The sequence below is a fragment of the Gadus macrocephalus genome, chromosome 6 (genome assembly GCF_031168955.1).
Source record: "Gadus macrocephalus chromosome 6, ASM3116895v1".
NCBI lineage: Eukaryota > Metazoa > Chordata > Actinopteri > Gadiformes > Gadidae > Gadus > Gadus macrocephalus.
This window is the reverse complement of record NC_082387.1, coordinates 27,148,465-27,173,308: the sequence shown is the minus strand read 5'-3', so window position 1 is coordinate 27,173,308 and position 24,844 is coordinate 27,148,465. Positions and strand designations below refer to the sequence as shown.

Genomic DNA, 24,844 nt, shown 5'->3' with positions numbered 1-24,844 from the left:
TTTGAATACTTTTGAGATCAAATATAGAATAGTTGAGCTGTTCCAAGATGGAAATAGGATCAAGTATCAGTGTCATCACTTGTAGTAACCAGGAAGTGTTGACATTATTCCTTCACATCTAGTTAATAGATCAAAAAAATAGGCTTACACCGTTTGACAACTGCGTCTCTGCTTTCATATATATATATATATATCGGCATATAGTTGTGTAGAGACAGCATAAAGATCTTTAAGCATTGTTAGCAGCTAGCTTCTATCGGAAGTAAACTTCATGTAGCAAGCAGCTAGTCTCTAGCCATTTAAACGGCGGTCCCCACACAAACACCCGGTTTATAACCATCCAATCGGTTAATCATTTAAGAGATCCAGTGACACTAAATACAACAGTTTAGGCTTAGAATTGTGCTCCGCGACGTCGTGGCTATCACAACAGCTAGCTGTGACCCGACGGAGTACAACGGGAGCGCGTGACGTCATCAAGTGAATGGAGTCTAGGTAAAATAATGTGGAAGGAGTCCCTTTCTTGGTGTTAGAAAGTTGTCACAATTGGCTTCCCAAAAAACTGCTTGGTCTGTCTTGTACTTAAAAGGGTTACATTTCGGTGTTTGTGTGTCGTTTCGAAATGTAACCATTTTAAGTACAAGACAGACCAAGCAGTTTTTTGCTTGGTCTGCCTTCAGACAGAAAACTTCACGACAGTGACATGTCAGACGACATTTGGAATAGCTACCATTTTGCTTACAAGGCAGTGAATCCCATGCATTACAGTATTTACTGCAGCAGAATTATAAACAAAATCATAATTTGGATCCATCGGTGGTTCTGGGGTACTCCGTAGGATCCAGTGTCTCAGGGGAGAAATGGCTGTTAAGTTAGGAACCACTGATCTACTCCGTAACCATTTGGACAAGATAACATGAAAGTAAATGATACATTTTTATTAGAATACTCAAGTATTCTACTTCTGAGCAGGTGGAAACGGGTCGATACTCAATACTCGTCATTGAAGTCAATACTTTATCATTTTTGAAAACTAACAAATTAGTACGACTTGTTTGTTACAACGGACGCTGTCTGAAGCAATAGTATTTTATCTGAAACAAGACTTTCAAGTCCAAGAAGTTCAAGCCAATCTTTGAATTTGTCCATTTATTGCCAGATACAGAAAGCATTGAATACAAGTTGAAGACCACGTTCCTCCCAAGACGCTACGCACACTTTGCACGCAAAGAAGTAGAAAAAACAGATTCAATGCTTTGTACTCTACTGAGTCGAACTACTAGAACCCAGATAGAACCCAACAGAACAAACTAAACAGAACAGAAACACGGTAAGTAGAAAAATATCACTTTGGTGAACTGCGACCACTGTCGTCACACAAAAAAACCAATTAGACCAAATAATCCTGACTAACGTCCGGTCGGCTCCCTAACTAGTCAGCTCACCGGGGGGCCACGGAAACTAAAGATGTCTGTGGAGGTCGGCCAGGCCCCTAGCGACCTGGCCCCCTGCCAACAGACACGGCTAAAAACACTGGGGGGTCAGCGGGCGTCTGCCTCGCGCCCCGCCCAGGACCGGGAGCGCGAGCGGGAGCGAGACAGGGAGCGGGAGTAGGAGCGGCGGGAGCTCTGCTTCTGGCGCCCCCCGGAGGAGGGGTGGAAGTCCTGCAGCGGGGTGGCCGAGCGGGACGGACTCTTGCGGGCCTTGGGCCGCTGTCTGGCGGGGGAGCGGGAAGCAGAGCGGCTCCGGGACCCGGGGCCCTGGGGGGGTCTGTGGTGGTCCCGGGGGGGGCCTCTGTACCTGGGGAGAGGGAGGAGTCAAGAGGAAGAGGGCGTTGGGGCTCTGTCACACCAAAGTTGTACCGGGGGTGAAAATTGTACCGCCTACGTAATCCAAACCTGCCTGGCAACGGACGATCGCGTCGAACGATGACGTAGGAAGGTTCATGAACATTCGCGCTCGTTCATTGAGCGTCACAAGACGAAATAACATTAAACAGACGACACTTATTTTACAAATGACATTTATAAGCGTTGCTAACTTGTATTTAATTGTTTAATCGCATTTAGCTAGTAAACTGAGTGTTTTAACACAAGCTAGCTAGACTATGATACACTTTAAACACTCAGTTTACTAGCTTACTTTAATACAATACAAATATCAAGTAAAAACAAGTGCTGGTTTATGTTATTTCGTCTTTGGCAACATGAGCGAGAATGTTTTTTGAGCCCTGCCTGGAAACGGACCATCATGTCGAACGATGACTTAATGTTTCGAACGCGGATTACGTAGGCGGTACAATTTTCACCCCGGTACAATTTTGGTGACAGCTCGCACCAACAACCTTTCGACTGGGCATAAAGAAATAAACATCGAGGTGGTCATCAGGTAGGAGGGGATTATTTGGTGGCATTTTCATACAAGGGACCGTTCCTTAGAAGCTCATTTGTCAATGAAACAGCCCACGGACATGACACTACTGTAACTGTTCGACCCTGGTGTTCCAACGGTTCTCTGGTGTGCTGGCAGACCTACCTCTCCTGGTCAGGGGGCGGGCTGTGTCTGTTGCGGCCAGCGGAGCGAGACCTGGAGGGGGGGGGGGGGGGGGGGAGTAACTTTAGTCCAGATCTGATGTTACGTAGGGATTTAAATGACGCTTACCCTTTTGATATCTCCACGTACATTAGTATATTCATAGTCACAATTAATACTTGTTGTTCCGATACCATTTTTTCCAATTCCTGAACTATAGTATATACCGATTTAGCATCTATTGTTACTACCAACAGCACTTTTTCTCATTGAAGGGATGCCTTACGATGACGGCCATGGATAGATAGTTAGTTCACTTAGCGTCAACACGTTATTTTTCTCTCCAGGTAAAAAGGTAATTTACATTTATAATTATGATAACATGCAGAGCATGTGCTTGACATGGTCTTTGCCCTTTGTGGTCAATGAGCTAGTCATGTGATGCATTGGACCGGAGAATAGACTACCCTACAGGCCGATACCGCATTTTAGAAAGGACCGGACAAATGTCCGATGCTGGCATCTATCGGAACAACTCTAGTGACATAGCCGAATCAACACTCGACTCATGATAACTTGGTAAGGATAAATAGTTATCTTAGTAAGGATGGAGTCATTGTGTACATCACGTGACCTGCTAGGACAGACCTGAGTGTGGGGTTGTGATGGCGTTAGTGGGGATGTGGGTTTTTTTAGTGACTTTAGTGGCGTTATGATGGTGTTGGCGACGTAGTGGCGTAGTTAGTGTCGTTATGGAGGTGTTAGCAAGTGACACTTGACTAGTGGCGGCGTGAGTGACGGCGTGGTCGTGACTCACTCTCGGGGGCTGTTGGACCTGCGCGGGCGCCGCTCATGGCCGCGGGCGTCTCCGTGGCCGCGGCTCGGCGAGCGCCGTCTCTCGTAGCTGCGGCTCCGGGAGCGTCTCCTCCGGCCCTGGCGGTCGCCGTCGTCGTGGCGCGAGGACCCCCGGGGGGGAGAGTCCTTGGTCTTCATCTGGTTGGGAGCTGGAGGGAGAGGAGGGAGCGGCGGTGAGCCACGCCAGCCGGGGTTAGCCGGCTAGCGGGGCTCACGCTGGCTTCATGAGGGCGGGAGGAGGGTGCGTACTCTTGCGGTCTCCCTGGGCGAACTGGATCTCGATCTGACGGCCGCAGACCCACTTGCGGTCCAGGTTGTGGAGAGCGTCCTCCGCGTCGCGGACGTCCTCGAACGTGCTAGGAGGGTTAAGGCTTTTGGTGGCGGCAACACAGGAGCCAGACACTAGGATCTGCTGTAAACCCTGACGTCTTTACAGCGTCGGTCGCCTGCTGTCGACAGGCAGTCAATCAGACAGTTTGAGGGGTGGGTTCACTAAGGACCACAGTGTGTGGATCAATAAGTTCACTGGAAGGGAAAGTCTGATTGGCCAGATTGGAGTGATTTAGGTGTGAAGACAGTAAGACAGTATGGAGTGGTAGAATCCTAGAGATGGGATTGGGTAGGATACAAAACATTTGACTTGTTACCTTTAACATGCTTGACCTTTGACCTTGACCTTGTGCTTGCTCTTTATTGGCTTGGCAGAAGAACTTGACTTGTTTCCTGCTTGTCTTTGCCCCATAAACTCTTTTCTTTCATTCTTTCTTTCTGTTCCTTGGGCCCATCTCTCTCTTTGTCTTCATGCTCTTGGTCTTAACGGGGCTACTCTAAACTGGACGGCTCCAACTGTATCTTTACCATCTCTGAGGCAACAACAGAAGAGATCAGGGTTAGCACGTCGTCCCACCGCAGGACGCTACAACAACAGTCAACTTCCTCTCGTCGCACCAACATTTACATTTACATTTATCCAAAGCAACTTACAATAAGTACATTTGTCAGGAGAAAGAAACAAGAAATACACCGCTGTCGGTACCGAAGATGTACTACTGAGCACTTAAAATCGCTAGGTTAACCCATTCCCCGTATACAACAGAGATAGCTAGGATAAGATGGCAAAACATGATCATATCTACAAATAGAGTCATACAAATCAGACTGGGCGATCTCCTTCCTCTGGGGGAGGAGACGCCGGTCCCTGTGAAGCAGAAGGTCAGCTCTGTGTTCAACCCACCACGGGGAGAAAGGATATTGGATGTAGGCGAATCCGCGGGGTCGGCGGTGGTAGAAGTCGAGCGGGATGTAGACGTCGACTATCGGGCCATAGCGAGCAAACTCACGGCGCAAGTCCTCCGGCCTGGATGCATGGAACAAGACATTAGAGATCCCATATCAAGCCTTTTTAGACTTGAAATTGCATGGGGGACGGGGGGTGGGGGACTACTAGAATAGGGTCACATGCCTGTTTGTTAGAGATACCCCTCATTATTTACACTTCATTTCTGCAAAAAACAATTTCAAATTTAAAAAAGTCTGTTTTGTATCATGTTTCTTTAAGACCCCCTCCTGATTTGCCCAGTCTGCTGTGATTGGTCGAACGTGTTGTGCGTGTGTGGGCAAATTCCCAACCTCGAAAAGTTGTAAACATTTTGGGTAACCGGGAGGCGGGACCAATCCACTTCAGCACCGCCCACTGCACGCTGACGTCAGCGTTACGAAAGTAAAGTTTGAGCACGAACTACCCCCTGCCTCGGATTTAGAATTTTCTGGCTTAGCATACGTAATACATGTATACACGTATAACAGTCTAAGGCAAAGGTCGAAAAGCATGATATCACCCCTTTAATGTTAACCCTGCAGGCTGCAGACCCAGGGGTTCAACACCTCATGTCAAATGGGGGTTTCCAGATACCTCGTACACCAGCCGCATGAGTTGCAATGTGGGAAATCGCGGCTTTTCACCGAGGCATTCTGAGGGTTTCTCGGGATTCTGAGGGTCCAACGAGTTCAGTGGGGCCGACCGTACGACTCGACAAACAGATGGCTGCGCCCGTAATGAGATGCATTTTCTTTATATTTGTACCACGTTGGACATTTTAATGTCGATTTGAAATGCTCTTACACACGATGAAATTGCTGCTTAATCCGGTCACCAATTTGTGTATTGCACGGTCTTGCTGTGCGTGCAATACAATGTCAAGTTGTGTCGTTTGTTTTCGAGCTGGGTTAGAGGCTAATGTAGCTAACAATAACCCAGATATCCACATAGACAAATGGGAACGCTATAAGTAAAAAATACGTCACAAGAGCAACTAGTAAGGGTGGTATATGACGAGGCATCTCGAACACACCATAATAAGTCCGCCTCGGCCATCGGTTGACACTCGCAAATATTAGACACTTTAATACTGTATGTGCGTGGATCCATCTTGGACAAAAAACCCTTGGGCCGATTCCCAGTTCAAAGTTAAATTCACACGACCCTGAGGCGCAGAAACCCAGAGCGACAGAGATAGGCACAACACGCACGATGAGACACAACATGACTTCATGTGGATCACAGCAGCAGCGTTATCGAGGAGCTACGTCGGGTTTACAGAAAAACGACAAACAAAAGCTCGACCCGCACATGCGCAGATGAGCCCCTCCAGCATGGCGACACCAGAAGCAGAAAGAGAGCAGAATGTAGTTTGGCTGCAGGGAGAGAGACCTAAAGGGGCCACATGTCCCCTAGTCTGACCTCTGACCCCTCAGACGGCTATATCAGAGCTCGGTCCGCTCGGGTATCGAGGTCTCCATTATATCGAGGTCTCCGCGGCCTAGTGAGGTTCTATAAAGACCCGTCGGCTGGACCTACCTGGACTCGTCCGAGATGTTCCTGACGAACAGGGAGCTGTTGGGGGGTCGGAGGTACCTCGCCATGTTTCTGAATGCTCTGTACGCGGTGCAGCGACTGGGTTAATGGAGTCCGGTTCCTCGTTAAGGAGCCTTCGTGCTACAAGGGCCAGAGGAACGCTGAATGCACTGCGCATGCGCTTTTCAGGCTTTAGGGGCCCCGCCCACTTACCCCATAACGTCAACATACTCCTTCAGTAAACACAGTTTATGTACCGATGTTCATACATATTCATTTTTATATGTATGTATGTATAAAGATGTATGTTTTATATGAACATATATTTAATAATCTATTTTGAAGAAGATCATTTGATTCTCCCCTTTCTTCGTTAGAATTGTCCGTAGAATACGTCGATGGCCAATCTAACTGCGAGTATTATTATTATGATTTATTATCATAGTATATGACACATGAGTACAATATCCTTGAAATTCATTGAGTTCCCTAAATGTTCGGTTTTAAAAGGACAATCTGTGTGACCGGAATCCGAGGTTTCCCAAAATCTAATTCGGACACTTCGTCCTAAACGCGATCAGTTCCCCGTAGTGTGGTTTGCGTTTGGCGCACCCTGGCGGACCCTGGCATATACTGCACATGGCTTTTATTACTGACCTGTGCACAGGGCCTTTACCTCGACCACTGGCCTGTAACGCACAGGGCCTCTATCACTGGCGTTAGGAGACAAATGACCCACACGTTTTGGGAGGCAATGGCTTTTATTTACATAGCTGAGTTCACATCTTCCTGCTCTTCCGGACCAGGGTGGTGGATCCCATGGTCAGAGTCTGGAGGGGAACAGGAGAGACCACCATTCATATTGGGACACATGATATCACACTCTGCTGAAGTTCACACACGATAATTAGTGATAGCAGAAGTGTGTTATTCATAGCAGCGGTCAGCTGTCCAGAACTAATCCATTGCCCTAATGGACCAACCACAATCGAGTATTCAACAAAGCGGAATGTTTGTGTGTGCGCGTGCGTTTGTGTGTGGCTGCATGTTTGTGTATGTTTGTGCATGTTCATGTGTGTATGTTTGCGTGTGTGTTCGTGTGTGTGTGTTCGTGTGTGTGTGTTCGTGTGTGTGTGTTCGTGTGTGTGTGTGTGTGTGTGTGTGTGTGCATGCTTCTATGTTCATGTGTGTATCTGTTTGTGTGTTTGTGTGTGTGTGTGTGTGCATGCTTGTATGTTCATGTGTGTATGTGCTTGCGTGTGTGTGTGCGTGTGTTTGCGTGTGTGTATGTGTGTTTGCGTGTGTGTATGTGTTTACGTGTGTGTGTGTGTTTGCGTGTGTGTATGTGTGTTTGCGTGTGTGCGCATGTGTGTGTGTTTGCGCGTGTGTGTTTGTTCAGGCGGATCACCTCGATCATCTCCCCTCCCTTCAGCTCTTGCACGTGGCAGAACTTGCCAGTGTTGCAGACCATCTTGCCCTGGTCCATGGTGACTGTGCACTAGGAGACACGCCACGACTCATCATTAGTGTTCCTTCAACATGATTGTATCAAAGGTTCCCTCAAAGGTACATGTCACGTTGTACACATGAAGTGACACACATCAGGTCAGAGATACCTCATCATCTACTACATCAGAGGTCAGAGATACCTCATCATCTACTACATCAGGTCAGAGATACCTCACCATCTACTACATCAGGTCAGAGATACCTCATCATCTACTACATCAGAGGTCAGAGATACCTCACCATCTACTACGTCAGAGGTCAGAGATACCTCATCATCTACTACATCAGAGGTCAGAGATACCTCATCATCTTCTATATTTCCCTTTCTCTACCACAGTCTTTCTCATTGGTCGGTCCTGCTGGCTACCTTGATCTTCTTGCCGTCCATGGTGGTGATTTCCGCCTCCTTGCCGATGGTGAAGGAGTTGGTGATGGACTTCCCGGGCGTCTTGGAGGTAATGACGAAGTCGTTCCCACTCTGCTGGATCTCAGTCACCGGCTTGATGTCCTTGGCGATCTTGATGATGTCATCGGTCAGACCTGGTGGAGGCGGGCCGGTGAGAACGTACTGAGAACCGACCTGAACCTCCTCAAGATGAGAGGAACCGATCCACATAGACCAAGCACCCTGTCATTGAGTCCCAGTAACAGAACTGAACATATTTGTTGTGTAAGTAGAACGGCAACGACCAGTAGGACGATTTGCTGGAATGTGTTTGGTTCTGTTACTGGTACAAAATGAGAGACATAAGAGGCAGAAGAGTTCTTAAGTCTCAGAGCTGATCTACGATCATCTCAAATGTTGAAACGACAGATTGAAGGCGGGCTCCACGCTGGGCAGCAGGAGGAGAGGAGGAGGAGAGGAGGAGAGGAGGAGGAGAGGAGGAGAGTAGGAGGAGAGGAGGAGCAGAGGAGGAGGAGAGGAGGAGGAGGAGAGGAGGAGAGGAGGAGCAGAGGAGGAGGAGAGGAGGAGGAGAGGAGGAGAAGAGGAGAGGACGAGGAGAGGAGGAGAGTAGGAGGAGAGGAGGAGCAGAGGAGGAGGAGAGGAGGAGGAGAGGAGAGTAGGAGGAGGAGAGGAGGAGGAGAGGAGGAGGAGAGAGGAGAGAGGAGGAGGAGAGGAGGAGCAGAGGAGGAGGAGAGGAGGAGGAGGAGAGGAGGAGAAGAGGAGAGTAGGAGGAGAGGAGGAGCAGAGGAGGAGGAGAGGAGCAGAGGAGGAGCAGAGGGTCTCACCCATGGCCCTGAGGAACTCCTCGTAGTTCTCCTGGGCGTACACCTGCCACGCTCCGCTGAAGGCCATGTTCGTGGGGTTCCTCTTCACCGGGAGACGGGGACGACTGGGGGAAGATCAGCACAAAGTGGAGGGCCCCTCCAAGAGGAGAGCCTCATATAGTGGGGGCCGGGGCCGGGGTTAATGAGCAGCCGGCCCCTGGAGAGGGCCCGATGTTTGAACAACCGCGAGTTCACTGGAGGGGGCGGGGTGGTAGGTTGGGTTCCCGCCGAGCCAAGGGGCGCTGCTGGGTCCAGTGTGGCCCTGGAGGCCCCCGGAGGCCCCCGTGGTTATCAGTAGTTATGTGGAGGTTAGGTTAGTGGACCACGGGCTGGTTAGTGGAGATGGGGGAATGGGTGAAGGCTTCAGATTGGGTGGATGAGTGTGTGTGTGTATGTGTGAGTGTGTGTGTGTGTGTGTGTGTGCATGTGTGTGAATGGGTGAAGGCTTCAGATTGTGTGGATGAGTGAGTGTGTGTGTGTGTGTGTGTGTGTGTGTGTGTGTGTGTGTGTGTGTGTGTGTGAGTGAATGCGTGAAGGCTTCAGATTGTGTGGATGAGTGAGTGTGTGTGTGTGTGTGTGTGTGTGTGAATGGGTGAAGGCTTCAGATTGGGTGGATGAGTGAGTGTGTGTGTGTGTGTGTGTGTGTGTGTGTGTGTGTGAATGGGTGAAGGCTTCAGATTGTGTGGATGAGTGAGTGTGTGTGTGTGTGTGTGTGAATGGGTGAAGGCTTCAGATTGGGTGGATGAGTGTGTGTGTGTGTGTGTGTGTGTGAATGGGTGAAGGCTTCAGATTGGGTGGATGAGTGTGTGTGTGTGTGTGTGTGTGTGTGTGTGTGTGTGTGTGTGTGTGTGTGTGTGTGTGTGTGAATGGGTGAAGGCTTCGAGTGGGTGGATGAGTGTGTGTGTGTGTGTGTGTGTGTGTGTGTGTGTGTGTGTGTGTGTGTGTGTGAATGGGTGAAGGCTTCAGATTGGGTGGATGAGTGTGTGTGTGTGTGTGTGTGTGTGTGTGTGTGTGTGTGTGTGTGTGTGTGTGTGTGTGTGTGTGTGTGTGAATGGGTGAAGGCTTCAGATTGGGTGGATGAGTGTGTGTGTGTGTGTGTGTGTGTGTGTGTGTGTGTGTGTGTGTGTGTGTGTGTGTGTGTGAATGGGTGAAGGCTTCAGATTGGGTGGATGAGTGTGTGTGTGTGTGTGTGTGTGTGTGTGTGTGTGTGAATGGGTGAAGGCTTCGAGTGGCCCCAGTTGTAAGAGAAAAGCACGACATCAGTGCAGAGATGTCATCATGAAGGAATCCCTGAGAACGTCAGGTGAGAAAGGCTGTGATTTGTCACTGGGGGAAGCGTTGTCTCCCTCTTTATCTCTGGGGGGGGGGGGGGGGGGGGGGGGCAGCAGGCCGCCCGCGAGGTCATCAGCCCCAGGGGCGGGGGTCGGGGGTCGGAGGGCGGGACTCTGCAGAAACACTCTCTGCTATTGGCTGAGCACTGAGCTGGAGCCGGTGGAACGCTGCACGGAGCGCTCCACCACCCCCAACCTTTATCAGAACAGCGCTCACCTCGCTAACACACCATGGCTGCCATCAACCCGGAGGGAGAAAAACACCTTTTAGGACGCAATGTTTGGTTTATGATCAGGGGAAAGTACAGGCAGCAAAGTTATACAGAATACATTCAGTGAGACGATTGGTGAACACGATTCTTACAGGGAAACTTTCAAAGGTAACAAAGAAGGGGAGTGACCTTGGTGGAGTGTTTATGCTGCCAGGAGAGGCCAAGTTAAACTGCAATGCACTGGATGAAGGGGTTATGTCTGCAAGTCTGCACGTAAAGCTGCTGCTAATTAAAACCACAAATCATACTCTATATCATAACATGTTCAACTACGTCACTGTTTAAAACCTCAAACTTGATATCATAACATGTTAAACTACGTCACAATTTAAAACCACAAACCATACATTATTCATAACATTTTATACTACGTCACAATTTAAATCCTCAAACCATACTTTATATCATATCATGTTAAATTATGCCACAATTAAAAACCACAAATTATACTTTCTATCATAACATGTTAAATGATGTCACAATTAAAAACCACAAATTATACTTTATATCATAACATGTTAAACTACGTCACAATTTAAAACCACAAACTCTTCTCTTCACTCTGCCCCTCCAGCCCTCGCCCCCTCCAGGCCCCGCCCCCTCCAGGCCTCGCCCCCTCCAGGCCTCGCCCCCTCCAGGCCTCGCCCCCTCCAGCCCCCGCCCCCTCCAGGCCCTGTGGACCCTCAGAGGGTGGGGGTTCTAGAGGGTCTCACTCCACCCTGAGGGCGTTGGCGGGGGGGGTCTCGCCCACCCCATACACGCTGACCGTCACCTGGGCGGTCTCGCCGCCGTGCGGGTTCAGCACGCGGACGGTGTAGGTGCCGGAGTCCTCGGCGGTCACCATGGTGATGGTGAGGGCGCGGCCGGCCCCCTGCTGGGCCGTGCTGTAGGGGGGGCTCTCCGGGAGGGGGACGCCGTTCCTCAGCCAGGTGGCCTCGGGGGGGGGGTCCCCCTCCACCAGGCAGGTCAGACACAGGGACTGGGGGGCAACGGGACGGGGGTCACTGAGGGCGCCCTCATGGCCACTGATCTCCATCACACTCATCATCACTGCCTTAGGAAAGGCTGTAGCGCCTGGCCCTTTAAGAGCGCAGTGCACCTGTGTGAGTGAGGCTCCTCCCCTACCTGGCCCTTTAAGAGCGCAGTGCACCTGTGTGAGTTAGGCTCCTCCCCTACCTGGCCCTTTAAGAGCGCAGTGCACCTGTGTGAGTTAGGCTCCTCCCCTACCTGGCCCTTTAAGAGCGCACCGCACTTGTGTGAGTTAGGCTCCTCCCCTACCTGGCCTTTTAAGAGCGCACTGCACCTGTGTGAGTGATACTCCTCCCCTACCTGGCCCTTTAAGAGCACACTGCACCTGTGTGAGTGATACTCCTCCCCTACCTGGCCCTTTAAGAGCACACTGCACCTGTGTGAGTGAGGCTCCTCCCCTACCTGGCCCTTTAAGAGCGCACTGCACCTGTGTGAGCGAGGCTCCTCCCATACCTGGCCATTTAAGAGCGCAGTGCACCTGTGTGAGTGAGGCTCCTCCCCTACCTGGCCCTTTAAGAGCGCAGTGCACCAGTGTGAGTTAGGCTCCTCCCCTACCTGGCCCTTTAAGAGCGCAGTGCACCTGTGTGAGTTAGGCTCCTCCCCTTCCTGGCCCTTTAAGAGCGCACCGCACCTGTGTGAGTTAGGCTCCTCCCCTACCTGGCCTTTTAAGAGCGCACTGCACCTGTGTGAGTGATACTCCTCCCCTACCTGGCCCTTTAAGAGCACACTGCACCTGTGTGAGTGAGGCTCCTCCCCTACCTGGCCCTTTAAGAGCGCACTGCACCTGTGTGAGCGAGGCTCCTCCCATACCTGGCCCTTTAAGAGCACACTGCACCTGTGTGAGTTAGGCTCCTCCCCTACCTGGCCTTTTAAGAGCGCACCGCAACTGTGTTAGTGAGGCTCCTCCCCTACCTGGCCCTTTAAGAGCGCACTGCACCTGTGTGAGTGAGGCTCCTCCCCTACCTGGCCCTTTAATAGTGCACTGCACCTGTGTGAGCGAGGCTCCTCCCCTACCTGGCCCTCTAAGAGCGCATTGCACCTGTGTGAGTGAGGCTCCTCCCCCACCTGGCCCTTTAAGAGCACACTGCACCTGTGTGAGTGAGGCTCCTCCCCTACCTGGCCCTTTAAGAGCGCACTGCACCTGTGTGAGTGAGGCTCCTCCCCTACCTGGCCCTTTAATAGTGCACTGCACCTGTGTGAGTGAGGCTCCTCCCCTTACCTTTCCCTCCATGATGGCCACGGCATCTGGCAGGCCCTTGGTGACCTTGGCCCGCTCTGAGGAACACACAACCGGGTTCTAGTGAGTGGACCGATCCATTAAGGGCTAGGGGTTCTAGTGAGTGGACTGATCGATTAAGGGCGAGGGGTTCTAGTGAGTGGACTGATCCACTAAGGGCGAGGGGTTCTAGTGAGTGGACTGATCCATTAAGGGCTAGGGGTTCCAGTGAGTGGACTGATCCACTACGGGCTAAGGGTTCCAGTAAGTGGACTGAACCACTACGGGCTAGGGGTTCCAGTGAGTGGACTGAACCACTACGGGCTAGGGGTTCTAGTGAGTGGACTGATCCACTGCGGGCTAAGGGTTCCAGTGAGTGGATTGATCCATTAAGGGCTAAGGGTTCTAGTGAGTGGACTGATCCACTAAGGGCTAAGGGTTCCAGTGAGTGGACTGATCCATTAAGGGCTAAGGGTTCTAGTGAGTGGACTGATCCACTAAGGGCTAGGGGTTCTAGTGAGTGGACTGATCCATTAAGGGCTCTAGTGAGTGGACTGATCCATTAAGGGCTAAGGGTTCTAGTGAGTGGACTGATCCATTAAGGGCTAGGGGTTCCAGTGAGTGGACTGATCCATTAAGGGCTAGGGGTTCCAGTGAGTGGACTGATCCATTAAGGGCTAGGGGTTCCAGTGAGTGGACTGATCCATTAAGGGCTAGGGGTTCCAGTGAGTGGACTGATCCATTAAGGGCTAAGGGTTCTAGTGAGTGGACTGATCCACTAAGGGCGAGGGGTTCTAGTGAGTGGACTGATCCATTAAGGGCTAGGGGTTCCAGTGAGTGGACTGATCCACTAAGGGCTAAGGGTTCCAGTGAGTGGATTGATCCACTAAGGGCTAAGCTGAGGGCAGAGGGCTACTCACTTCTCTCTGCCAACGCTGCTCGCCTGGAGGAGGAACACAGACACAGTTATCATCTCCTCAAAGCACTTCATACTGGACCTCCGGAGGTCGATATCAGGCTGTTTGGAGGGGAAGCCCTCAGCATTACAGCCAGCACTGAAGGGGTCCTTCATACATTCAACAGACTACCATTGGTTGCAGTCAGCAAAGAAGAGGCAGAACAACCAGAACATCAGCAGCAGCCGTTACATCAACCAGCACAGGGGTTAGACAGTCCTCTATGTGAGGGGTTAGACCGTCCTCTATGTGAGGGGTTAGACAGTCCTCTATGTGAGGGGTTAGACAGTCCTCTATGTGAGGGGTTAGACAGTCCTCTATGTGAGGGGTTAGACAGTCCTCTATGTGAGGGGTTAGACAGTCCTTGTCAAGTTGTACGGTTTTGTTTTGGTTTTTGGTGAGTTTTCAGTTTTGTTTGGTTGGTTTTAAGCACTGTGTTTTTCCCCAACTCGAAAAGGATGTGACACTGAAGGAGTTCTGAAGGCACTGGGTTTCACACAAGGACTGGACAGACAACAGTTATTCCCGTTTTTGGTCTTTCCTCTTTTTTTCTTTTTATTTAGAATATAGAGCACAAGTCCATAGGGTTGCAATGGTTAGCCCTTAGTCCTTAGGTAAAAAAAACCGGCAGCCTCTCCAATTTTCAGCGTTACGTTTCCGCACAGCACTTTCCCAAACTGAGAGCCAGCACAGATTAATTTCCGTGTTACTCTCACCAGTGTGTCTCCCCAACCAAACGCCAACCAGATAAATAAGCACCTGTGAGCTGAATGCAGCACAACCAAATCAGTCGAACAGCGGACAGCTGACGCTCATTAGTTGACTCGCGCTTCTCTTCCCATTTACCGCGGCTAACACACCACCTACTTTTTCTATTTTTTTTCATTTCTGTTTTTAATTTTTCTCCCGTGCATTTTTCCTGTGAATTTAATCAAACCGCTGCAGACCTAGTCTGACGCGACACCCACACACACACACACACACACACACACCTGCACCTACAGACGCACACACCTGCATTTTCCCTGTGAATTCAAAACAAACCGCTGCAGACCTAGTCTGACGCGACACCTCCCACTCGAGCTTCCTGTGCCTAGACAGGAAGGTCGCACACAAAAACAAACTACATCACCATTAGGGGCACTGCTCCTCAACAGGCAATAAAACTATGAGCCGCCTAACATCTCTGCGCAGTACCACACAGTTGCGTTTCTCCTTCCGGTCACCAGAGGTGTGGACTGCTGGTTGCTGAGGGTGAACTGAGACACAGCTCCCTGTGGTGACAAGAACTTCAGCATCTCTAACGATGCCCTTTGGGTCAGAGGATACGGTGACGACTCGACCAAGTCTAAATTGCCCCCGCAAGGCATTCTGATCGCAGAGCCAAACAATGTCACCAACAGAAACATTCCTTTCTGCGGTGTGCCACTTGGACCGGACGAACAGGTTGGGGCCTGCGAGCTGGGACCAAGCTTTCCAGAACTCGTTGACCTGGGTTTGGATCTCTCGGAGCCGCTTGTAGGGGTAGTTCTGGAAGTCAAAGGACTTGAGGTCACCAGTCTGCGATGCTCGACCAAGGAGGAGAGAGTTTGGCGTCACGTATTGAACGCGGTCCTCCCGACTCTGCACTCTTGCATCAATAGGCCTCTCATTTGCCAGGTTTGCTGCCATCTGGAGGGCTGTGAGGAACTCGCTGAAGGTGAGGTTTGCCTGGGTGCACAGACTTTGAAGGGCTCTCTTTGTGATCTTTACGGCAGCTTCTGCAGCTCCATTTCGATGCGGTGAATCGGCAGGGAGCACTTTCCATGTCCAGCTTGTCCCATTCTTCACAGCATACTCTTCCAGGTTTGGCATGTCTTGGCTACCCAGGAAACTGTAAAGGTCTTCCAGCAGAGACTTTGCACCAACAAAGTTGGTTCCAGGGTCTGACCAGACCTTGGTGGGGTGCCCTCTGATGGCGGTGAACCTTTGGTAGGCCATGAGGAAGCTTTCCGTTGAAAGGCTGTTGACAAGGTCGATATGCAGAGCCCGGCTTGCCATGCAGCAGAAGACGACTCCCCAGACTTTCATGGAGACTCTTCTTTTGATGTCATCTCTGACCAGGTAAGGTCCGAACAGGTCGACCGACATGAATTGGAACGGCGCAGCAGGACTTGCCCTTTCTACGGGTAGGTCACCCATCACTTGTTGGCAGACTTGAGCTCTGGCCTTTTTGCAGTGGATGCACTTATTGATGACTTGTTGAGCCAGTCTCCTGCCTTGCACAACCCAAGCCTTTTGCCGCATTCTGAGTAGAGTGCCAGCAACTCCTTCATGGCCTTCTTGGTGACTTTGGCGTGCCAGCAGAGTCCCCAACCAGGTGTTGAAGGGGATCAGTGGAACAGCACGGCCATCTTCTTTAAAGTGCTGGTCCCTGCCACCGCACAGCAACAGCCCGCTGGCTTCGTCCCTGTACGCGACCAGCCGGTTTGTTGTGGTGTCAGGGAAGGTAGCTCCTTCTTGTGCCGCGAGGCAGATGTCTCGGAAGGAGTCTTCTCTCTCGGCCACAGTGACTGTACCGGTCACTTGGACTGCCTCCCACTTTGGTTTCCCCCGGGCTTTGAGACCGAGAAATTTCTTTGCGGCCCTCCAGACCAGTGCAAGAGACTTTACCAGTCTGGTTAGGCTGCTGAACCGCTGGATTTTCACCAGATTTGTGACAGCGGATCCAGCAGGAGGCCTGTGCAGATTAGTGGGGTTTGAGCTTGGTTCCGTCTTGGGTTCCTTCTTTGCTCCAGATCGGGTCAGTGCAGCAACGAATGCCTTCTTCTGGATGCGCATGATGTTCTCTCTGGCTTCCACAGCAACATCTTTTGCAGATTTCACGGGCCACTCACGCTCGGGGAGGCTCAGAAACTTGGGACCAAGCTGCCATTCAGTGTCTTCGTCCAGCTCCTCCGGGCATGCCCCTCTTGAGATAATGTCTGCGATGTTGAGAGGCCCAGGAACCCACCACCAGTCTTGGACGTTTGTGCTGCCTTGGATTTCTCCAATTCTATTGGCAAAAAACGTTTGGTAGCCGTAGCTCTCACGTTGAATGGCCCCCAGGACTGTCCGGCTGTCGATCAGGTGGTACCACTTTTCCACACGGATACTACAGTGCTTCTGGAAGTACTTCTTTAGACGGCCAGCGTAGACGGCACCGCAGACTTCAGCCTTGACAGCGTCGCCCTTGTGGTCTAGAGGAGTCAACCTGGCTTTGGCTTCGACCAGTCGTAGGGTCACAGTGTGTTGCATTTCCCACCGTAGGTACAGTACAGCACCATAGGAACGCTCGCTGCCATCGGAGAAGGTGATACCGCAGGGTTTGGCACAAGAGTCAGGTGGTGTCAAGGCTCTGGTGAACTTCAGCCGACTGAGCTCAGCGTAGTCTTCAAGGAGGCAGATGGCGTCTTCCCGAAGGCCCTCGGACAAAGGTGCGTCCCATGTATCCTCAGCTGGACTGTACTTAACTCTTGCCTCCTGGAATGCTCTCCTTACCAGGATGGCTCCCTTCTGCTTGACCGGTGTTGCAAGGCCGAGGGGATCGTACAGCCCAGAGACTTGACTGAGGAGCTCTCGCCGGGTAAGTGGATTTGGTGCCTGGGCCCTGACTTCCTCTTTTGACAGGTTTACTCCCAGCCGCATTTTCTTCTTCTTTTTGGAGAAGTTCACAGCCACCATTAGGTGCAGCTTGTCGTGCTCTGGATCATACCCAAGACCCCGGGCTTTGTTGTTCTCCACTGAGAGTTGGTTTGGGAGGACCATCACTGAGGGTTCTTTCTTCTGGGGGTCACCTGGTTCTGACCTCCCACTTTGGACCATCACTGAGGGTTCTTTCTTCTGGGGGTCACCTGGTTCTGACCTCCCACTTTGGCCTGAGTAGACCCATGGCTTCATATAGAATCCACCAGCTTCCAGGATGTGCTCAACGTTTGCCGTGATTTGCTTGAGCTTGTTCAGGTTGTCATTCGAGACCAAGATGTCATCGACATACGCGTCTTGCTCCAGCACTCGACGCTCTTCTGCGAGATGGTGGAACATGGGCAAATTTGCAGTTTCCCGCATGGCGACTTGTGCGATACAGCCTGCTGGTTTGTCGCCAATGTTGACTCTCGTGATGGCATATTCCTGGATGTCATCCTCCTCAGAGTCTCTCCACAGGAAGCGGTGGAGGTGCACTTCTTGGTCCTCAAGCCATACAGAATTGTACATTTTTTTTATGTCACCAAGTGCGGCGAAGACGCCTTGCCGGAATCGGATGAGGACAGCACGAATGTCGTTAAGGACGTCTGGACCTTTGAGGAGTAGGTCATTCAGGCTCTGGCCCTTGAATTTCTGACTGCTATTCCAGACGAGACGGACTGGTGTCGTCACAGAGTGCGGATTTGGAGCAATCAAGTGGCTGATGTACCACACAGGCCCAGTCCAGCTTGCCGAATCTTCTTTGGACAGTTTGACTGCAGCTCTCCGGTCGACCATCTCATGGACTTGAGCTTTGTAGGCCGCCTTCCATTTTGGCTCCTTTGCCAACTGTTTTTCTGTCCTCAGGAATGTTGCTTCGACAGCTCTCCTGTTGTTCGGCAGTGTTGCTGGGTCTTCCACCCAGGGGTATTTGGCATGCCAGTGTGGTTTCTCGCTGTGGCGATCTCCGGTGGTGTATGTCAGTCCACTTTTTATTTGCTCCAGTTCTCGCTCCTCTGAGATTGACATCTCCTTCCCTCCAGGCTGGCAATTTCCACACCTGCAGCCGCCGCACCTGGGCTCGCATGCGGCCCCGATGCTGTCCCACTTCCACCAGTTCATGAAGTCTCGACTGGCAGAAGATGTAGTGGCCTGGGCAAGTTGAGGTGGCTGCACTGGGCCATGGGTGATCTCTCTGTACCCTACAGCTGCTGTGCGCATGGAGCGAGCAAAGTGGGTTCTGGACCCGTGGGCAGTGATCTTGACTTCCTCCAAGAGGTCTGGATGAGAGCCGCCCACTGTTTTCCCGAGGGGGCCATCCCACAGGACAAGGTCACCGATGGAGCGCACCTTTTGCGGGACGAGTTGCCCTTCTTTGTGGCTGATGAGCAGCCCGATCTTGGTGGGACGGACCAGTTCATGGAGAGGGACGTCGGGGAATAGTTTCTGCAGAGTCTTGGGTGGCACATGACGACTGACCTTTGCGATGCTGTCCAGCCCGTAGCACACGAGCTGGTGGGATCTGAGGGTTCCTTTTGAAGTTGAGACCCAGATCTTCAGGAGGTAACGCTTGGTCTCCACTGTCACCTGCATCCCACCGACTCCATGGACTATGAGCGTCACAACCTCACTCCTCAAATTCAGCTCACCAGCAGCTTCATGAGTTATGTAATTTGTGTCGGACGCCAAGTCTATTAACGTCCCAATCCTTTGGCCAGCGTTTGCGGTGACTTCCAGGATCATCATGATGACAGGGAACTCCTCAAGGCCATTTTCTGCCAGCAGACTCCTCCCTGGCACTGCAGAACTGGACGTCTTGGCGACAGAGTTGCAGAACGCGTTCCGACATCGCTGAGCAAGGTCGGGGGCCAGGCTCTTCAGGAACTCTTCTTGGGCCTCTGTGCCCTTTTTCCCTCCACCTTGTGCTGGACTGGGCTTTGGCCACCGTGGCCCATCGCCTTGGCTTCCAGCTTTGGGACAGAGGTAGAAGTGATGGCCCAGGCCTGGAGCACCCTTACACCCCTCATTCTTGCACAGGAAGGTGGTCTTGCACTCTGCGTAAACGTCGTGGACCTCGAGACACCTCCCACATGCGCCGATCCGCTCAATTGCTTCCTTCTTCTCAGGTACTTTGAGAGTTTTGAATTTTTTGCAGTAGTACAGCTTTTTCCTGTGGCCCCTCTCTCCACAGACAACGCAGGGTGCTTGGGTGCTTTGGGAGTTGGTGGTCTTTGTGTGCGCATGCCTTTGTGGGACTCTAATGTCTCTCCTGCTGGGTTCATCATCCTTCAGTTGGTCTAGCTGCTCATAAATCTTCTCCTGACTTCTCAGGAACTTGAGGATCATGTCAAACCTGTCTTCCGGGGAGGCGTCTTCAGAGTCTTCCTCTTCTGCCACATGGAGCAGCCATTCCTTCTTTAGGCCCTCTGGCAGCTTACTTTCCAGGGACTTCGTGACGAGTGGGTTCTTTAGAGCGCCAGTGTTTCCCAGTGCACTGAGGTCGTACAGGGCCCTTTCCACGATTTGGATTAAGTCCACAATCTTCCTAGGTTGGTGACTTTTTACTGGTGGCAGCGCCTGTAGTTCCTCAATGATTTCCAGTGCAATAGAAGTTTTGTTGCCAAACCGGTTTTCGAGGACCCGGAAGATCTCCTCTGCCGTCCCGTAAGTTGACAGGCGCAGATCTCTTGCCACTTTGTCCTCCAGGCTGCCCAACAGCTGGATCTTCTTCACCTCTTTGGACCCGGTTGGTTCTCCTTGCCTTTGGAGTGCCTCCCATTCCCTCCTCCAGAGGTAGAAGTTGCGCTTGTTGCCATCAAACTGTGGAAGCGCTGTTGGCTTCAGCTTGATGGTGGGTGACTGGTGTGATGTTTTTTCTGAGGACTTGCAGTCCAGCTTTGTCTGCAGCAGGCCAGCCTTCTCAGAGGTTAACTCCAACAGTGAGCCCTCCACATTCCAGATGCGCTGCTGGAAGTCAGGTCGCTCCTCATCTGGGACCCACCGAGTCCATTGCCGCATGGTGTCTTTCGTTCTCTTCACCAGCCGCTCGAGGTTGCCGAGCATCAGCTCATAAACCTCCAGCCTCAGGTCGGACTTTCTTCCCGTCAGCCGCTTGCAGTCCTTTTCAGCTGCCTCCAGTGCAAGAGCAAGTTCAGAGCAGCCAAAACTTTGCCACAGCACCTTTTGGACGACATCCTCCACCTCTTCCAGTTTCTCTTCGCAGTCCTCTGTCGTTCTCTTCACCTCAGCATCGATGTCTGCTTTCGCAGTGGCTTCGAGCTCCGACTCGTCGGTGAAGATTTCCACCTCCTCATTTGCCTCCATCACCTTTTCAGCGTCAAGCTTGACCTTGCTGAAGGCCTCCATCAGTTCTTCCGCCGACATTTTCCGGCAGGACTTCAGAAGTGAGTTTGCTTGTCGGGTGAACCTCTGTTTGGCAGTCGTTCTCTCTCTTTTCAGCTGTTGTAGAGACTTTGAATCGGCCATTTTGGGCTTTGGGAAGATCGATGGGCCTGGATTTTCAGCGGCAGGCGGGCTGGGCGTGGACTCAGCGGCAGGCGGGCTGGGCGTGGACTCAGCGGCAGGCGGGCTGGGCGTGGACTCAGCGGCAGGCGGGCTGGGCGTGGACTCAGCGGCAGGCGGGCTGGGCGTGGACTCAGCGGCAGGCGGGCTGGGCGTGGACTCAGTCTGGCTGGATCCGCGGTTTTTTACTGTCAAGTTGTACGGTTTTGTTTTGGTTTTTGGTGAGTTTTCAGTTTTGTTTGGTTGGTTTTAAGCACTGTGTTTTTCCCCAACTCGAAAAGGATGTGACACTGAAGGAGTTCTGAAGGCACTGGGTTTCACACAAGGACTGGACAGACAACAGTTATTCCCGTTTTTGGTCTTTCCTCTTTTTTTCTTTTTATTTAGAATATAGAGCACAAGTCCATAGGGTTGCAATGGTTAGCCCTTAGTCCTTAGGTAAAAAAAACCGGCAGCCTCTCCAATTTTCAGCGTTACGTTTCCGCACAGCACTTTCCCAAACTGAGAGCCAGCACAGATTAATTTCCGTGTTACTCTCACCAGTGTGTCTCCCCAACCAAACGCCAACCAGATAAATAAGCACCTGTGAGCTGAATGCAGCACAACCAAATCAGTCGAACAGCGGACAGCTGACGCTCATTAGTTGACTCGCGCTTCTCTTCCCATTTACCGCGGCTAACACACCACCTACTTTTTCTATTTTTTTTCATTTCTGTTTTTAATTTTTCTCCCGTGCATTTTTCCTGTGAATTTAATCAAACCGCTGCAGACCTAGTCTGACGCGACACCCACACACACACACACACACACACACACCTGCACCTACAGACGCACACACCTGCATTTTCCCTGTGAATTCAAAACAAACCGCTGCAGACCTAGTCTGACGCGACAGTCCTCTACTCACTTCATCCTCTGGTGCTCCTCCAAGGCCTCAGCAAACCCTGGTGACCGTTTCAGACAACAGGAAGTCAACGTTATCGGTCGTCATGGCAGTAAAGTTTAAACCGTTTGAATAGAGACAGGTGATTCATGTGGAATATAAGAAACAACTGCTGCCCAACTAGTGGGCCCTAACCCTAACTCTCATCTGAGTGGACCAGCTACAGTGGGCCAAGTGTCTGGGACCCCCACCCACCTGGTCCCAGAGAGAGTCTAGAGGGGACCCCCCTACCTGGTCCCAGAGAGAGGCTGCTCTACAGGGGACCCCCACCCACCTGGTCCCAGAGAGAGTCTAGAGGGGACCCCCACTACCTGGTCCCAGAGAGAGGCTGCTCTACAGCTGGACCCCCACCCACCTGGTCCTAGAGAGAGGCTGCTCTACAGGGGACCCCCACCCACCTGGTCCTAGTGAGAGTCTAAAGGGGACCCCCCCCACCTGGTCCCAGAGAGAGGCTGCTCTACAGCTGGACCCCCACCCACCTGGTCCGGTCAGGTCCAGGTGGCGGGCGTGTCGGTCCAGGCCGTCAAACAGTTCCAGGGAGAACCGCCCCTGGTCGCTGTCTGCCGGGTCACGGAGGTCCACCCAGACCGCGTCCCTGCTGGACCCGGGCCGCGCCCGGGGGTCCTGATCCAGCCCCCTCCCCCTGGACACAGAGGCGGCCACAGACTCAGACCAGGCTCAGACCAGTCACAGACCAGGCTCAGACCAGTCACAGACCAGACTCAGACTTCCTGGGTCTGGTCTGAGCCTATAGGAGGGTTTGAACCTCACTGAGGGGTTGGATCGGACTGGTCTGAGCTGGGTTCAGCCGTTGTCCATCAGCCTGTATTGGCTGAGCTCTTTGTGTAGACTGGTGTTGGTCTTTGTTACTGAACTCAGTATGTGCTGCATTTCTTCCTGGTATTAAAATGTCCGTTATCAATTCTGCAAAGGCCCAGCAGGGGGTGCTAGAACACTAGCAATCCAGTCAGCACCAAACCAGTCAACAGCAAACCAGTCAGCACTAAACCAGTCAGCAGCAAACCAGTCACCAGCAAACCAGTCACCAGCAAACCAGTCAGCACTAAACCAGTCAGCAGCAAACCAGTCACCAGCAAACCAGTCTGCACCAAACCAGTCACCAGCAAACCAGTCACCAGCAAACCAGTCACCAGCAAACCAGTCAGCACTAAACAAGTCAGCACCAAACCAGTCACCAGCAAACCAGTCAGCACCAAACCAGTCAGCACCAAACCAGTCAGCACCAAACCGTCAGGTTGCCTGTTGATTACATCAGGAGGGAAATCATGATCAAGGCCATGATAGACGATGACATCATCCCATGGTGAAGCACGGTGTAGTGGAGCCATGTGACCGGGGGGGCGGGGCCAGGTGTCTCACCTGAAGCTCCAGGTGGTCTTCAGGTGGGTCTGGTAGACCTTCAGGGAGCAGTAGAGTCTCAGACCCTCAGCCGTACCCTGTACCCCCAACGGACCTGCCGACAGGGCTAGGGCGAGAGACACCACGTTTAGAAAAAGACGAGAGAGAGAGAGGGGCGAGAGACACCACGTTTAGAGAGGGGCGAGAGAGAGAGGGGCGAGAGACACCACGTTTAGAGAGGGGCGAGAGAGAGAGGGGCGAGAGACACCACGTTTAGAGAAAGACGAGAGAGAGAGGGGCGAGAGACACCACGTTTAGAGAGGGGCGAGAGAGAGAGGGGCGAGAGACACCATGTTTAGAGAGGGGCGAGAGAGAGAGGGGCGAGAGACACCACGTTTAGAGAGGGGCGAGAGAGAGAGGGGCGAGAGACACCACGTTTAGAAAAAGACGAGAGAGAGAGGGGCGAGAGACACCACGTTTAGAGAGGGGCGAGAGAGAGAGGGGCGAGAGAGAGAGGGGCGAGAGACACCACGTTTAGAGAGGGGCGAGAGAGAGAGAGGGGCGAGAGAGAGAGGGGCGAGAGACACCACGTTTAGAAAAAGACGAGAGAGAGAGGGGCGAGAGACACCACGTTTAGAGAGGGGTGAGAGAGAGAGGGGCGAGAGACACCACGTTTAGAGAGGGGCGAGAGAGAGAGGGGCGAGATACACCACGTTTAGAGAAAGACGAGAGAGAGAGGGGCGAGAGACACCACGTTTAGAGAGGGGCGAGAGAGAGAGGGGCGAGAGACACCACGTTTAGAGAGGGGCGAGAGAGGGGCGAGAGAGAGAGAGGGGCGAGAGAGAGAGGGGCGAGAGACACCACGTTTAGAGAGGGGCGAGAGAGAGAGGGGCGAGAGACACCACGTTTAGAGAGAGAGATGAGAGAGAGGGGCGAGAGACACCACGTTTAGAGAGAGACGAGAGAGAGAGAGGGGCGAGAGACACCACGTTTAGAGAGAGGGGAGAGAGAGAGGGGCGAGAGACACCACGTTTAGAGAGAGGGGAGAGAGAGGGGGGCGAGAGACACCACGTTTAGAGAGAGGGGAGAGAGAGAGGGGCGAGAGAGAGAGGGGCGAGAGACACCACGTTTAGAGAGAGACAATAGAGAGAGGGGCGAGAGACACCACGTTTAGAGAGAGACGAGAGAGAGAGGGGCGAGAGACACCACGTTTAGAGAGAGGGGAGAGAGAGAGGGGCGAGAGACACCACGTTTAGAGAGGGGCGAGAGACACCACGTTTAGAGAAAGACGAGAGAGAGAGGAGAGAGAGAGAGGGGAAAGAGACATGAGGTTTAGGAGAGAGACGAGAGAGAGAGAGGAAGGAGAGACAGACAAGTGGGCAGACAGGAAGGCAGGTATACAGACAGACAGGCGACAAGATGACAGGCAGGAAGGAAGAAAGGAAAGCAGGACAAAATACAACATGGAGGCTCAACATAGACCTCCTTCAGAGGG

General features: G+C 52.2%; 3 protein-coding genes across 3 annotated transcripts in view; all 3 read right to left on the bottom strand.

Moving 5' to 3' along the window:
* Nucleotides 1-1,134: 1,134 nt before the first annotated feature.
* srsf10a (serine and arginine rich splicing factor 10a) lies at nucleotides 1,135-6,427 on the bottom strand. The gene is made up of 6 exons (XM_060053395.1): nucleotides 6,245-6,427; nucleotides 4,640-4,744; nucleotides 3,637-3,740; nucleotides 3,350-3,536; nucleotides 2,536-2,586; nucleotides 1,135-1,800 (listed from the first exon to the last, which is right to left on the bottom strand). The coding sequence occupies exons 1-6, from the start codon at nucleotides 6,307-6,309 to the stop codon at nucleotides 1,542-1,544; spliced, it is 771 nt and encodes a 256-aa protein (XP_059909378.1). The 5' UTR covers nucleotides 6,310-6,427; the 3' UTR covers nucleotides 1,135-1,541.
* A 556-nt stretch (nucleotides 6,428-6,983) lies between these two features.
* Nucleotides 6,984-9,140, bottom strand: fabp10a (fatty acid binding protein 10a, liver basic). The gene is made up of 4 exons (XM_060053409.1): nucleotides 8,981-9,140; nucleotides 8,118-8,290; nucleotides 7,650-7,739; nucleotides 6,984-7,071 (listed from the first exon to the last, which is right to left on the bottom strand). The coding sequence occupies exons 1-4, from the start codon at nucleotides 9,045-9,047 to the stop codon at nucleotides 7,021-7,023; spliced, it is 381 nt and encodes a 126-aa protein (XP_059909392.1). The 5' UTR covers nucleotides 9,048-9,140; the 3' UTR covers nucleotides 6,984-7,020.
* A 2,117-nt stretch (nucleotides 9,141-11,257) lies between these two features.
* The window catches only part of myom3 (myomesin 3), a 40,320-nt gene continuing 26,733 nt past the window's right edge, over nucleotides 11,258-24,844 (bottom strand). The window contains exons 21-26 of the mRNA XM_060054261.1: nucleotides 23,371-23,476; nucleotides 22,470-22,633; nucleotides 21,955-21,991; nucleotides 13,788-13,810; nucleotides 12,871-12,926; nucleotides 11,258-11,601 (exon numbers count right to left, since the gene is read on the bottom strand). Coding sequence (XP_059910244.1) covers nucleotides 11,332-11,601; nucleotides 12,871-12,926; nucleotides 13,788-13,810; nucleotides 21,955-21,991; nucleotides 22,470-22,633; nucleotides 23,371-23,476 — 656 coding nt within the window. The 3' untranslated portion in view covers nucleotides 11,258-11,331. The remainder of the gene's footprint in view (nucleotides 11,602-12,870; nucleotides 12,927-13,787; nucleotides 13,811-21,954; nucleotides 21,992-22,469; nucleotides 22,634-23,370; nucleotides 23,477-24,844) is intronic.